This window comes from Eumetopias jubatus, unplaced genomic scaffold (genome assembly GCF_037043125.1).
Source record: "Eumetopias jubatus isolate StellerSeaLion01/CBP00866 unplaced genomic scaffold, mEumJub1_p1.0 scaffold_5, whole genome shotgun sequence".
Lineage (NCBI taxonomy): Eukaryota > Metazoa > Chordata > Mammalia > Carnivora > Otariidae > Eumetopias > Eumetopias jubatus.
The window spans coordinates 127,345,682-127,361,045 of NW_028274811.1; the positions used below are offsets into that span (position 1 = coordinate 127,345,682).

Sequence of the window (15,364 nt, forward strand, 5' to 3'; positions counted from 1 at the left end):
AGTTTGTGATGTAGGTAGGCAGTGTGTTTGGCATCCATCTCCTTACTCCTCCAGGTGTATTCCCCTTGCCGCCCCCCCCCCCCCCCGCATTTTCAGAACCACTGATACCTGCCACTATCTGAAGAGCACTTACTACTTTGGCACTGGGTAATACAGTGTCTTGCCCGGGTCAGGCACACTTGTATTTTTTTTTTTTTTTTGGTTATCTTTTTTTTTTTTTTATGTTATGTTAGTCACCATACATTATATCATTAGTTTTTGATGTAGTGTTCCATGATTCATTGTTTGTGTATAATACCCAGTGCTCCATGCAATACATGCCCTCCTTAATACCCATCACCAGGCTAACCCATCCCCCCACCCTCCTCCCCTCTAAAACCCTCAGTTTGTTTCTCAGAGTCCATAGTCTCTCATGATTCGTCTCCCCCTCAGATTTCCCCCCTTTCATTTTTCCCTTCCTACTGTCTTCTTTTTTTTTTTAACATATAATGTATTATTTGTTTCAGAAGTACAAGTCTGTGATTCATCAGTCTTACACAATTCACAGCGCTCACCATAGCACATAACCTCCCCAATGTCCATCACCCAGCCACCCCATCCCTCCCACCCCCCACCACTCCAGCTACCCTCAGTTTGTTTCGTGAGATTAAGAGTCTCTTATGGTTTGTCTCCCTCTCTGGTTTCATCTTGTTTCATTTTTTTCCTCCCTTCCCCTATGGTCCTCTGTCTTGTTTCTCAAATTCCTCATATCAGTGAGATCATATGATACTTGTCTTTCTCTGATTAACTTATTTCGCTTAGCATAATACCCTCTAGTCCCATCCACATCGTTGCAAATGGCAAGACTTTGGTTTTTTGATGGCTGCATAATATTCCATTGTGTATATATACCACATCTTCTTTATCCATTCATCTGTCAGTGGACATCTTGGCTCTTCCCACAGTTTGTCTATTGTGGACGTTGCTGCTATAAACATTGGGATGCACGTACCCCTTCGGATCCCTACATTTGTATCTTTGGGGTAAATACCCAATAGTGCATTTGCAGGGTTGTAGGGTAGCTCTATTTTCAACTTTTTGAGGAATCTCCATGCTGTCTTCCAGAGTGGCTGCACCAACTTGCATTCCCACCAACAAGGGGCACTTGTATTTTAAAATCCAAAAAGAATGAATCACTACTGATAGGATTTCAAATATTAGACCATTAGGGCAGGATCGATTTGGGGGAGTCCCTCCTCAATGTCCCTCAGATCACACTGTTTTTAGAAAAGGCAGGTAAAACTAACAACAGAAAGACTTCAGGTCAATGTCCTGTGAGATGACAATAATATTTTTAAAAATTCATTATTTCAACTTTTGTTATTTGTTCTGTGGCTATCAGCTGGGAACAAGTTCCTTTAGTTTCTAATAGAGGAAAGAAGACAGAGTTTAAAGCTGTTTGATCTTTGCAAACTCATGTCATGCTAGGAAGCTAATTAACATATAAATGCCAATACAAATAATTTCACTGCAGTCAGAGGTTGCTTCTCTTTGGGGCTCTTGAAGGTCAAGAATTTTAGTCCTGAAGCAGTTTAGAGAGTGATGTTTATTTTTATTGATTTTTTAAAAGATTTTATTTTATTTTATTTTATTTTAAAGATTTTATTTATTTATTTGAGAGAGAGAGAATGAGAGATAGAGAGCACGAGAGGGAAGAGGGTCAGAGGGAGAAGCAGACTCCCCGCTGAGCAGGGAGCCCGATGTGGGACTCGATCCCGGGACTCCAGGATCATGACCTGAGCTGAAGGCGATTTTATTTTATTTGTTTGACAGAGAGAGAGAGAGACAGAGGGAGGGAACACAAGCAGGGGGTGTGGGAGAGGGAGAAGCAGGCTTCCCGCCTAGCAGGGAGCCCGGTGCGGGGCTCGATGCAGTGCTCGATATGGGGCTCGATCCCAGGATCCTGGGATCATGACCTGAGCCCGAGGCAGACACTTAACGACTGAGCCACCCAGGTGCCCCTAGAGAGTGCAGTTTAGAAAGGCCACAGGACTCCTAATGGTGGCAATATTTGTGTCTGGGAGTAGTCCATTTTCCAATCATGACCCTACTCATACGTAGGTTGCTCTTCTATCATTACCCCCACATTATGAACGAGGAAGGCCAAGGGCACAGCAAGTATATGTCAGAACTGAGCTTGTACCCACATTTCGTGGCTGTAGATGTCTTGGCCTCCTGCTGTGTTAACTCTCCATCATAACTAGATGTCTCTGCTGTCCCCAGGGAGCTTTCTCACTGAAGGGGGGCGGCGCCTGGACACCATGAAAAGAGAAGATGGTTTGCTAACTATGCTAATACAGCTCTTTCTTGCTTTCTAGGTTTTGGAGGTGCCTTGGGTTACCTTTTGGGTGCCATCGACTGGGCTCATCTGGAGATAGGAAGAGTGCTGGGCACAGAATTCCAGGTCATGTTCTTCTTCTCCGCCTTGGTGCTCACTCTGTGTTTTATTATTCATCTCTGCAGTATCCCTGAAGCCCCACTTAGAGATGTTACAAAGGACACATCCCCACAGCAAGCCCCCCAGGACTTTCCATTGCCATCAGACAAAATGTACCAGTATGGGTCTATTGAGAAAGCTAAAAACGGTTCTGTAAACCCAGAGCTGGCATTGAAGGGAGAAAAAAACAAAAATCCTGCTGAACAGGTAAGATGCAAATTCTTTTTTCTTTACTCAGGAAAAATATCCTTGTTCTTACCCTTCTTATTTTTTTATTATTCTTTGTTTTGTTGGCTTATTTGACGTGAAAAGTTTGATGTGAAGTCTAATTGAATCCTCCAATCCCCTTTTGCTCTTATCCCTTTGAATTAAAACTTTAAAAATGTGTGCGTTTTCCTCTGGTCTTCCTCTTATTCTTTTCAGAGCATCAGAGTAGGGAAGAGGAAGCCAGTTCCAAAATGTTAGACCATAATAGAAGCCTGGAACCATTTTTAGGCCTCAAGAAATATCTTAACTCTTAGATTGGGATCAGAAATTTGTTCCTCCAAATGACAGCATCCCTGGGTTGGTCACTGGGTTGGGCATGTTGAATTTGTATTTCATGAGTTGATTAAATATTTCTTTTAGGCCATTTTCAATGAACTGGTCAGTGAATTAATTAGTTTAAAAATTTAAAGAAAACTCTACTAAATTACAGAGAAATGGGACTAGGTTAAGGGGAAATTGTCAGAGAGAAGAGGTTAGAACTATGCTGACCAGTACATTGGCTATTCGTCCCATAAGGCTATTTAAGTTTAAATTAATTAAAATGAAATAAATTAAAATGTCAGTTCCTTAGTTGCATTAGCCACATTTCAAATGCTTAATAGCTCCTTGGGCCAAGGCACTACAGTCCAGGACAGTGCAGATATAGAACATGTCCATCACTGTAGAAAGTTCTTTTGGACAACACTGATGCACAGCTGCATCCTCCTTCAAGCTGAGTTTAATGGCAATACCTCATTGATATAAGTACAAAGGATTCCCTCACTGACAAAGGGGTTATGGAAGACCTAGGTTGAAATCTTGATTCCTCTAGCTGACTGACTTGTATTATTCATTCAACAGCTACTAGGCACTTGCTGTAAAGAGCCTAAGGATTAAGAGCATATGGGGCACCTGGGTAGCCCAGTCAGTTAAGCATCCAACTCTTGGGTTTGGGCTCAGGTCATGATCTCAGGTTGGTGAGATTGAGCCCTGCTTTGGTGTCTGGGCTCTGCTCTGAGCGTGGAGCCTGCTTAAGATTCTCTCTCTCCCTCTCCCTCTGCCCCTCCCTGCCCATGTTTACAGACACTCTGTCTCTCTCTAAAAAAAAAAAAAAAAAAGAGCATAGGTGTTCAAATCCTGCCTCTACCACCTCTGGAATGCATGACCTTGGGCGTTTGTTTCTGTAAAATAGGAAAGTAATTCTATCTACCTACAAGGATTTTGTGCAGATTCCATGACATAAGCCATGCAAAGTTCCTACCACATAGTAAGGTGTGAGGTACAAGTGCCTATTAGGAGCCTGACAGAAGGCTGAGCACCTCACACATGAACAGGGAACAGATTTAATCTGTGCTCTAACAGAACTTTCATACAAGCTCAGTGAATCTCTATGAGTTCAACTTCTCTTGATGGGTTGGCCTATCTATTTTCCAAGATTATTGGGTTGTTCAGCTAAGATAAAGCATGCAAAGGTGCTTTTTTAAGCTTTATATAAGTATATAAGTGTATTACAGTCATTATTCAGTCAACAAACTACTTCAGGTACCAAGTATGTACAAAGCATTACTAGGTATTTAGGGATCGTGAAATTGACTAATCTCTGCTTCCTATGCTCAAGAATTTACAGCCCTAACAGGGGCCATAATAAGCCATTTATACCAATACTTATATTCCAAGGTAGAATATACATTTTCCAAAATGAGGGTGGTGGTGCAGTTTGAGAACTGGGACTATTTTTTTTTTTAATGGCAAGAGGAGGCCTGAATTATTTCAGGATTCAAACTGGATCCCATAAAATTCATCTACAATTCCTTCATGCCATCATTGCTTACCTCAATATTTTAGTAGTCTCCTTTTGAGTGTACTCTTGTGAAGTTCTCTTCCCTACTCTTGCTCCTGTGCCTTTTTCATGTATAAATCTACCACCACCCAATCTCTAGTTGACAAAGGTGTACAATACATTCAGTAGAGCAACTCCCAAGGGTTCAGAACTATTGAAAGGACTTCACCAAGGGAATCAATCAGTCACAGAATAAGATGTCAGCTGAATTTTCATTCTGAGTGAAAATACCCAAAGGGCTTTGAATATTTACATTCCCAGCTTTTACAGAACTACTAGGTACAATTTGAAAGTTCATATTTATTTTTGGATGAAAGGAAAACAGATTAACAATGAAAGTAGGATGAAAATTATGTATAAGGCAGAAGCATAAATTAATATTTGGAATGAGGATGAATACTTGCTGGCCACATTCACGTCTCAAAATTTTGCATTTTTGGAAAGAAAAGAAGAAAAGTAAAAATAAATCACTTAGTCTGAGGCATGAAACTCAGGCTGTTGCTGTTGTTGTTTAAAGATTTTATTTATTTTTTTTTAAGTGATCTTTACACCCAACGTGGGGCTTAAACCTACAACCCTGAGAACAAGAGTTGTATGCTTTACCAACTGCGCCAGCCAGGAGCCCCCATTGTTTTTTTGTTCTATACCCTTAGCTTCTTCCTATGGTCAAATAAAAAGTAACAAGCCTTCACTGAGGGTTTTTTTTTTTTTTCAGTCAACATTTATTTTGACAGTTACCATATTTTACATGCAAAAAAGTTATTTTTCCTAATTCCAAAGGAATGTCTATACTTTTTAAATACTGACTAGGCACAGTTGTTCCCGGTTATCTGAAGCTTAACTTTCCACATTTTGGGTACTTGTGGTCAACTGCCATCTGGAAGCAGATGATCCTTCTGATTTATCATCAGAGGGTCAGTAGTAGCCTAATGCCATGTCATCCACCTCACTTCATCTCATCCCATCGGCATTTTATCATCCCATGTCATCACAAGAATAATAAGAGTAGGTACAACATAATGATATATTTTGGAAGAGAGAGACCACATTCACACAACTTTTATTATAGTATATTGTTATAATTGTTCTATTTTATGATTGTTGTTAATCTCATACTGTGTCTAATTTATAAATTTAACCTTATCATTAGTAGGTGTGCATAAGAAAAAACATAGTCTGTATAGGTTTTGGTACTATGTGCAGTTTCAGGCATCCACTGGGGGTCTTGGAATGTATTCCTCATGCATAAGGGTGGGGATGAATGTATAAGATCAGTTTAGTCATGGCCAGTAGGTTAAATACTACAAAACTAACAAATTAAAAACTCAATTTATGTACCAAATCTACAATAAGTAAATATATTTTTCCACAATAAATATTGAAGTAAAAAGCATTATTATATAAAGTTAAGAGCTATAAAACAATATGTTGTTATAGTTAAAATAGAAGCTCCCAGGAGACCACCTTATAAATAAACTAGCCAGGACTCAATATCATTATGTCGAGATTCAGAATAAATAAAGATCTGACAAGAAAGACCTATCACCCCACCATGACTGATGTTTATAGTCTCAGTGTCTTAATATTCCCAAGGTTTCTTTCTTCTCTTATATAACAAGATGCCGAAAGCTGTTTTATTCTTTGTATTTCAAAACAGTTGTGTCAATAGTTCAAAATTTCTCATCTTCTCAAGGTTTCTGATACAAAAAAAAAATAGTGTAGTCTTTGGTTTCAACATAATTTAAGTCTAAAGTAAAGAATGTGGGGGGCTGCCTGGGTTGCTTAGTCATTAAGTGTCTGCCTTCAGCTCAGGTCATGATCTCAAGGTCCTGGGATTGAGCCCCACATTGGGATCCCTGCTCCGCGGGAAGCCCGCTTCTCCCTCTCCCACTCTGCCTGCTTGTGTTCCCTCCCTCTGTCTCTCTGTCAAATAAATAAATAAAATCTTTAAAAAAAAATAAAGAATGTGGGTATGTGTGTGTATGTGTGTGTGGGTGTCTCCTATATTGTTTTCACCTCTGACTCCACATAGGGCTCATTTATATGTGCTGGCTCATGGCAGGATCCAGAGAAATAAACTGGGAAGCGGTACCTGACCAAGAACAGGGAGCTGATTGGCTCACTGTATCAATTTTCTGTGCTACCTAGCAAATTACCTAGCAAGTTACCTTGAGCAGCTTAAAACCATATTTATTATCTCACAGTCTTATAGGTCAGAATTCTGGGTGGGCTCAACTGGGTTCTCTGCTTAGGGTCTCACAAGGCTGAAATCAAGTTGTTGATGGAGGTTCATTCTCATCTGGAGGCTCAACTGGGGAAGAATCGGCTTCTGAGCTCATTCAGGTAGATTCCAGTTCCTTGTGGTTATAGGACTGAGGTGCTTGTTTTCTTGCTGACTGATGGCCAGGAGTCGCTCATCTCCTAGAGTCCTCTCTAAGGTCCCTTCCATGTGACCCCTTCCACCTTCAAAACCAGTAACCCTTGTGCTTTGAAATTCTCTGACTTCCTCTTCTGCTCCTAGCTGGAGAAAATTCTCTGCTTTTTAAAGGGTTCATGTGATTTGGTTAGAATCACCAGATAATCTCCCTTTTGATTAACTAAAAATCAAGAAATTAGTAACCTTAATTATATCTGCAAAATCCCTCTGCCATGTAACAAACATAATTATGGGGTAACACCAGGGGACAGAGATCATGGGGCCATCTTAGAATTCAGCCTACCACACTTTCAGATTCAAGAAAGCTAAGAATTATAATCATCTAAGGTCTAGCTTAGATCTGTGAGCTCTGTCCTTGTGTAGTTGTTCTGTCACTCAAAGACAGGATGCTACATATCTCTTACATCTTGGCCCAAAGCAAGCCCCATTTCCAGTCCCTTTACCCTTAGGTCTCCAAAGCTTATATTTGGGGCCTGAAACTGCTAAATATCCACACATACTTAACAGAACACCTCCTATAAGACCTCTCCGTGGAAACCTTGGTGCCATGCTGAGAAAGTATGACTCTGTGGGGTAATCGACTGACAGATATGTAACATGGCTGTGTGCTCTGGCTCACACAGCTGGCTGCATGTCTGCACTGAAGGTCACACCTGTTTCATGTTTTATTCCAGACTAGGAAGGCAATGACCATGAAGTCACTGCTGAGGGCGCTGGTGAATATGCCTCCCCACTACCGCTGCCTTTGCATCAGCCACTTCATTGGATGGACCGCCTTCCTATCTAACATGCTCTTCTTTACAGATTTCATGGGCCAGGTAATAAACGTGTCTGTGCACATACTCATTGACTTGCACATCAATCCATCATTCAACACCTGTCGAATTTCTTCTGGGCTCTCCCTTAGGATGGGCACAGTAAGAGTGTAAGAAAGAGTACCTTCAAGAAGCTGTCTTACAGGCAGGAACTGGAACCAAGTTACTACACCCTAGACATCTCTATGGGACCAGTACTTGATCAAATACAACAGACAGGGAAGAATCAGTGTGAGCTGTAGTAGTCATGGCTGGCTTAATGAAGGAGGTACAGTACGATCCAGGCCTTGAAAGGTGAATGGGAGTTGGACAGAGAGAGAAGAGGGAGAAAACATTCTAAGCAGCAATAGGAATGGTATGCGTGGAGATGAGTCAGAAGCCTGTTGGCTCTATCGGAAGAAGGGTGGCAGGGTTGCCTAAGTCAGGCAGGGGCCAGATGTTAGGCAGAAAGAAGGGTGTTAACGATCCAGGGAAATATTGTTTAGATTTGATGGCATTAGGACTTCCGGAAGGTCCTTGATTAGAAGTATAAAAGGATGAAAGGGGTGATATGGTCATGGGAGAATGAGCTCTGTGTCTTAGGAAGGGCCCCCAGGCAGGGACATGTCACTCCCCAAGGTTGGAGAAGCAGAGCATATGAAAGGGAGTCCCTACCACACTGCATTTGTATCTCAATGGTCCCAAATCTCTCTTTCAGATTGTGTACCAAGGAGATCCCTACGGTGCACACAACTCCACAGAGTTTCTCATCTATGAAAGAGGGGTCGAGGTTGGATGTTGGGGCCTGTGCATCAATTCCGTGTTTTCCTCACTTTATTCTTGTAAGTCTCTTCCTCCTGAAGGTATCTTCTAGAGGGCTCTGGTCTAGCAGAATCATGGGTTTTATATTTCTATATTTATTTTTTTGCTCTTTAAAATACCAGATCCTTGGGTTCCCTGGGTGGCATAGTCGGTTAAGCATCTGACTCTTGGTTTGGGCTCAGGTCGTGATCTCAGGGTCATGAGATCGAGCCTCATGTCAGGCTCCTCCCTCAGTGTGGAGTCTGCTTCGGATTTTCTCTCCCTCTCCCTCTGCCCCTCCTACTCATGCTTGCTCTTTCTCTTTCAAATAAATAAATCTATAAAATAAAATACCAGATTCTTGATAAATGTATGGAGATCAGGAAAAACTCTTCCCTTAGAAAGGACCACAAGAAGTATCCTTTGCCATACTGAATTCTATGTTATTTTCCTCATTGATTACTTTTTCCTTGTGGTCCATGGGTTCTTGATCAAAGTTCCCTGGAAAATAAAAGGAAATCTTGTAAACAAGATGGTGGAATATTAGATGCACAAGGGCTAGAGTCCCGGCTCTGAGTTTTGATTAGCATCAAGTTTATGTTCTACTGGAATAAAATCATTGGTGGAGTTTCACAGATATGCTTATTAGATCTGTAGATGACAGAACATAGGAGGGATGGTTAATATGCTAGGTGACAGAATTAACATGCAAAGTGACCTTAGTTCAGGTGGGGAGGGAAGTATGTCACAGGAGCACTATTCCAGGATTGAGGATGACAACTTTCTTTCTCAGGTACTAGATTTCCGTGGGGACCGGAGTTGATTAACCCCCACTTAGCTAAGTTTTTGTTGTAAAGACATTGCAAACAAAGAGATTTCTGTGATTGGTTTTATTTATTTATTGTGTTTTTTAAAGATTTTATTTATTTTATTATTTGAGAAAAAGAGAGAGAGCATGAGGGGAGGAGCAGAGGGAGACAGATAAGCAGACTCCAAGCTGAGCTCAGAGCCCGATGCAGGGCTCAATCCCAGGACCCCAAGATGATGACCTGAGCTTAAAATGCATGCTATTTTTAGGCCCTTTTGAGCTAAAAGCCCTGTGTACAATATACTATTATTTGAACAGTTTTCTAAAGTTATATTAATATATAAATTTATGGGACCCCTTTTTTTAAAGTAAGTTTATTTTTTTAATTCTTTTTTTAAGATTTTATTTCTTTATTTGACAGAGAGAGAGATAGTGAGAGCAGGAACACAAGCAGAGGGGAGTGGGAGAGGGAGAAGCAGGCTTCCCGCCAAGCAGGGAGCCCAATGCGGAGCTCGATCCCAGGACCCTGGGATCATGACCTGAGCCGAAGGCAGACGCCCAATGACTGAGCCACCAGGCGCCCTTATGGGATCCCTTTCACTTGAATTAGAGCTAAAATTTTATTCATAAAATACCAACCAGTCCTTAAGGATCTTCAGGAGCTCTCCATGACCATAAGATAAAGTCGAAGTCCTCAGCCTGACATTCCATGATTTTCAGTTTGGTCCCATTCACACTTTGACCTCTCTCACTCCTGTTCAGATTCACTACCCCTCATGACTCACTACACAGACTTTCTCAGCTCTGGGTATTTCCTACTGCCTTTGGTTTCTCCTTCTCTAGATCCTCTCTCTAATTCCACATCTAGACAACTGCTAATCATGCTTTTAGACTCAGCTCCAATGGGCCTTGTCTGTTAAATCTTCCAAGTTCTTTCCCCCTGCACTCCAACCCACCCTGAGCAGAATCAATCTTTTCCTTCAGTTCAGAGCGCACCCTCTATCTTGGACTCATCACATAACATCAGATGCAGATCTAGAATTTCTATCCAGATGGAGTTTGGCAGGGCAATCTGGCTGCTATGGTGGAGGGTGAGGTATGGTATTTTCAAGTTCCTTTTGCATAGCAAGCCTACTTAGATCCATGAAAATAGCAATATTGAGTACTGAAATGTAGCCAATTTATCATATCTGACACTACTAGTCATAGCTGGTGCTTAAATCCGTCATTTATCTCCAGTCCTAATGAGAGAACCAGTGTGAGGACATAACCATGACTGGGTACTAGACCCAGTGGAGGATGAGTCAGGTTTACCCTTACACTTAATGATTTCTCTTCATGGATAAAGGATTCTTTGCTTGGCTTTTGGACTTTGTTCTGAAGTTACTTATGTTTCCAAATAGCTCTTTATGCTTCTTTGCCTTCTTCTTGGCTGGCCTACATATTGGATGAGAGCATTTCCCCAGTGAATACTGATGGTGTCTTTTAGGTAGTGAGACACCTACCAAAATGTAACAAAAAATTACATTTTTTGTATAAATATAATCATTAAGCAAACAGAAACTGACCTAGCTCTATACTGCTTTTTCTCTCAACCATCCCTAGAGGGCTGGTATGAACTTAAAAGAGGAAGCAACGTTGCCCACTTGTCATTTTCAGAGCTTTGACTTCCATGGGATGATCTGAGACAGTATTTAGTCTCATAATTGATTCAAATGTAATACAGATTAGGTTTTTTGTCTCTGTGATGTGAATCCAACAGTTATTTGGACAGATAGGGAGAATTTCATTCTTGAATAGACACATTTCGGTCTTTATCATTCATCCCCTGGGTTCGTGTTCCAGTAGAATGGCCAGGGGAAAGATAGGGAGCCTATGGATGAGAAACAGCTATTTAAAAAAGAAAGACTGAAGTTGTTTTTTTTTTTTAAGATTTTGTTTATTTATTTGACAGTGACACAGCGAGAGAGGGAACACAAGCAGGGGGAACGGGAGAGGAAGAAGCAGACTTCCCACTGAGCAGGGAGCCCGATGCGATGCAGGGCTTGATCCCATGACCCTGAGATCATGACCTGAGCTGAAGGCAGTCGCTAAATGACTGAGCCACCCAGGTGCCCCAAATGACTGAAATTTTTAAGGGAATTTTCCTACCATGGTGGAAAACATAGGAAAAGCAGGATTTTCAGTTTTTAAGAATGAACTCTACTACAGTACTTTTATGAGCAAGCCAAATTTTCCTGCTGGGAGGGGAACCAGGTTGAGAGATAACCATCTTCAGCCTCATCTGAGACTGTATTTGTTGAAATGACAATAGCCACCATTAACGGGATGTCTTCTGTGTGCTTGGCACTGGGCTGAGTGATGTCACAAGCGTCGGATCTCATTTGATCCTGACAACAACCACAAAGAGGGGTTTTATTAGTTCCATTTGTTTGTTTAGATTTTTTTTTAGATGAGGAACCTGAGGTTTTGAGAAGTGATGGGAATGGACTGACAGGGAGGGAGCCCGCAATGGGGAGGTGCAGGGTTCAGTGAGGGCCCCTCACCAGCCTGGGAAGTGTTGGCAAGTCAGGGAACCTGTCTTTAGACAAAGAACATTTTTGGCTTCATTCTCAGGTATGCAGATGACATTCAAATGGAGGTGGAGGGACCAGATGACTTGGATCATTCTTAAAATCTGGTTGTTTCATTTGCCTCCAACCTGACTTTGGGCCATGGGGCCAGGATAGGCCAGGATTGTTGTTTGTGTCCTGTTAGGTCAGACTCTGTGAATCCGAAGGACCCACTCTTCTTCCATGTCTTGCATCCCCACAGTCCCACAGCCAAGGTGGGCTTTTCCAGCACCTCTTTGCATCCTGTTGCTATTCAGCTGCCTGCCAGAACGGCGCCTGGTCCTTACTTGTGGGGAAAAAAACCAACCTAGCAAGGCAATTTCCAGCCCTCTGCATGCACAGGATTTAAAACCGATTCCAAAAGCCAGCTATTTTGAAGCACAGATAAGGAGGTTCTTTGGTTCCTGATTCGGTATCAAAGGAAAGCTCCTAAAAAAAAGTGAATCTTCAAAAGAAAAGATTGTCTGAAATTACCAAATGCTGTGAGGCACTTCCAGCTGTAATTTCTTTCTTTCTTCTCCCCACAGACTTTCAGAAACCTTTGGTATCCTACATCGGATTAAAGGGTCTTTATTTCATGGGGTATTTGCTATTTGGCCTGGGGACAGGATTTATTGGGCTTTTCCCGAACGTCTACTCCACCCTGGCTCTGTGTACCTTGTTTGGTGTGATGTCCAGTACTCTATACACTGTGCCCTTTAACCTCATTGCCAAGTACCACCGCGAGGAGCAGGAGGAGAAGGTGCGTCATTGAACCTCACCGGAAGGCTGGGGGGATGTGGTAGGAAAGTACAGGGCAAAGCTGGAGAATCAGGGTCTTGAAACAGCAACTCTAAAATGCCCAGCCAAATGTAATGATGGTCTGGCCAAAGCATGACCGCCTTCCCAGCCCACACCCTCCTCCTTACTCGGAAGCCCTGGGCACCTGGAGAGCAGTAGAGCAGGTCCAGTTACCCTCCGGTATCTGATTAGGAACAGAAGGCTTGGTAATGTTGAGAAACAAGCCCACCATGGTTGTCACACAGAGACAAAGAAAGGGGAACCTGGGGACTCTGACGCCTGCCCCCATGTCCCATGCACCTGCAGCATTTCACCTGCATCAGCACCTGCACCCACCCCAATGGCTGCAAGGTGGAATTTCTGGGAATTGTTGGTTAAAGGTAGGAGATTTCCCTTAGAGACCAGATTTTTAGCAAGTCAGACCCTGTGTGCAAGGAGGAAAGCTGAGGTTGTAGGTGGTCACCCACCAGCTGCCTCCAGGGAGGCCTGCCCCATCTCTGCCTTGAAGCTCAGGCTGGAGGGCAAGGCACCATGCTGCCCCCCAACAACAGTGGGTTGGGTGTTTCTGCTCTAAGAAGACCACCTCTTCTTTTCAAAAGATGTCACTTTTTCCTCCATGAAAATAGGCATCACCTTTCCTTAGCTGGAGTAGTGATACAAGAGCTAAAGAGGTAACTTCCAGCTCACTCTATCACAGTGTGACGCTGCGGAAACAAATTTTTGTGGTTGCAATGCTCACTGCTTTCTCTATCCCTTGACCTGGCAAAGGCCACAGAGCGAAGTGGCACCAGGAGTTAGAACCTTCCAAACGAGAGTTTGTGGCTGTCCTCACCCGCCCTGGCAATCAGTGTCACTGATGTTCTGATGCACGCAAGGGTTTTGCTGCTAGAGACAATTATCGTGAAGAACCGTCCCTCCTAGGAGAAAGTTAGGTGGTACCAGGGCAAAACACACAAGCTTTGGACTCAGAGAAACCTGGATTCAAATCCTGCCACCCCTACTTTGCAGGTGTGTGACACAGGGGGTGTTATTCGTTTATTTATTAAATATCATTTAATAAATATATATCATTATTTTTTAAATAAGTGATATTAAATATCACTTAAAATGAGTTCCTTTTTCGGTAAGGCAGTATGTTCACATGGTTCCACAATGCCAACCATATCCATGCGCACTCCCGAAGTGGCTCCCGCTGACACCTCTCCTCTCTCCCTCCAGGGCCCGTGTGAGCCCCTTGCTAGGTGCTTCTTTGTCTTGTTTATCCTTCCAGTATTTTAAAATGAACATCAAGCAAGTATGGATCTGTTTTCCTATCTTTCCTCTCATATTCAAAGTATAATGTGCTTTATTCTGCACAATGCTTTTTTTTTTTTACTTAATGATATAGGAATTATCATTCAGACTCTCAGGGCCTGAGCTTCCTAATCAAGCAAATAGGAAAAATAAGCCCACCTTAAGGAGTGGTTGGGAAATGAAGTTAAACAAGGTAGTGCAAGTGGGGTGCCTGGCATCATGCCTACCTAGCACCTGGGAAAGACTCAAAAAATGGTAGTTAGTATTATTGTTGTTCTATGTGGATGATAATGTGTGCATCCTGGGAGGAGGGGAGGATGCGGTGAAGCACTGAAGTGACACAAGCCAAAGAATCTTGTGTAAGGCCCAGCACATAAAAGACACCCAATGAATGGCAACATTATCAGCCAATTCAGACCAACTGCATTCTGAAAGGTTGAAATGTGTGTGTTTTTTTTTTTAATGTTGCTTCTCCTATGTAGATCTGTGCTTCAATACCCTTCTTATACATATTTGAACTTCTAACATGATGGAAGGAAAGGAATGGCATATTTATTGAGTTTCCATTACATTGTATTTATTGACTTCTTTTTTTTTTTTAAAGATTTTATTTATTTATTTGACAGAGAGAGAGAGAGAGACACAGCGAGAGCAGGAACACAAACAGGGAGAGTGGGAGAGGGAGAAGCAGGCTTCCCCCCAAGCAGGGAACCCGATGCGGCACTTGATCCCAGGACCCCAGGATCATGACCGGAGCCGAAGGCAGACACTTAACAACTGATCCACCCAGGTGCCCCTACTTATTGAGTTCTTAGGAAGAGATAATTTTGCATATCTTAACCATTTAACCTTCCTAGGCATTAACAGGGGAGTTTAAGACTTGGTCTTGAACAGGTTGTGTAGATGCAACCAAGACCATGGGACCCACAAGCTGAAAGGATTTCCTCTCTGGCTCTTCACAGAAAAAGTGTGCCAACTTCTGCCCTAAAGCACAGTTCCTGTAGATAAAGTGTGTTCCTGTGTTTCCCTTGCAGAGACAGCAGGCCCCGGGAGGGAGCCCGGACGGCGGTGGGAGAGGGCAGGGCCTGGCCTGCGCCGTCCTCACCTGCATGGTGCAGCTGGCTCAGATCCTGGTTGGAGGTGGCCTGGGCTTTCTGGTCAGCAAGGCTGGGAGCGTCATCGTGGTGATCACGGCCTCTGCGTTGGCGCTGATCGGCTCCTGTTTTGTGGCTCTCTTTGTTAGATACGTGGATTAGGTCAATAAACATTGTCCCTTC

The 15,364-nt window shown here is 42.6% G+C and overlaps 1 protein-coding gene across 3 annotated transcripts in view; it reads left to right on the forward strand.

Annotated features, from left to right (window-relative positions):
* SLC45A2 (solute carrier family 45 member 2) overlaps positions 1-15,364 on the forward strand; it is a 32,610-nt gene extending 17,246 nt beyond the window's left edge. The window contains exons 3-7 of one of the 3 annotated variants that reach the window (XM_028097983.2): positions 2,358-2,683; positions 7,674-7,817; positions 8,512-8,635; positions 12,542-12,756; positions 15,122-15,364. In XM_028097983.2, the coding sequence (XP_027953784.1) occupies positions 2,358-2,683; positions 7,674-7,817; positions 8,512-8,635; positions 12,542-12,756; positions 15,122-15,343 (1,031 nt within the window). In that variant the 3' untranslated portion in view covers positions 15,344-15,364. The remainder of the gene's footprint in view (positions 1-2,357; positions 2,684-7,673; positions 7,818-8,511; positions 8,636-12,541; positions 12,757-15,121) is intronic. The other 2 variants (XM_088023525.1, XM_088023526.1) reach the window with 2 other exon arrangements.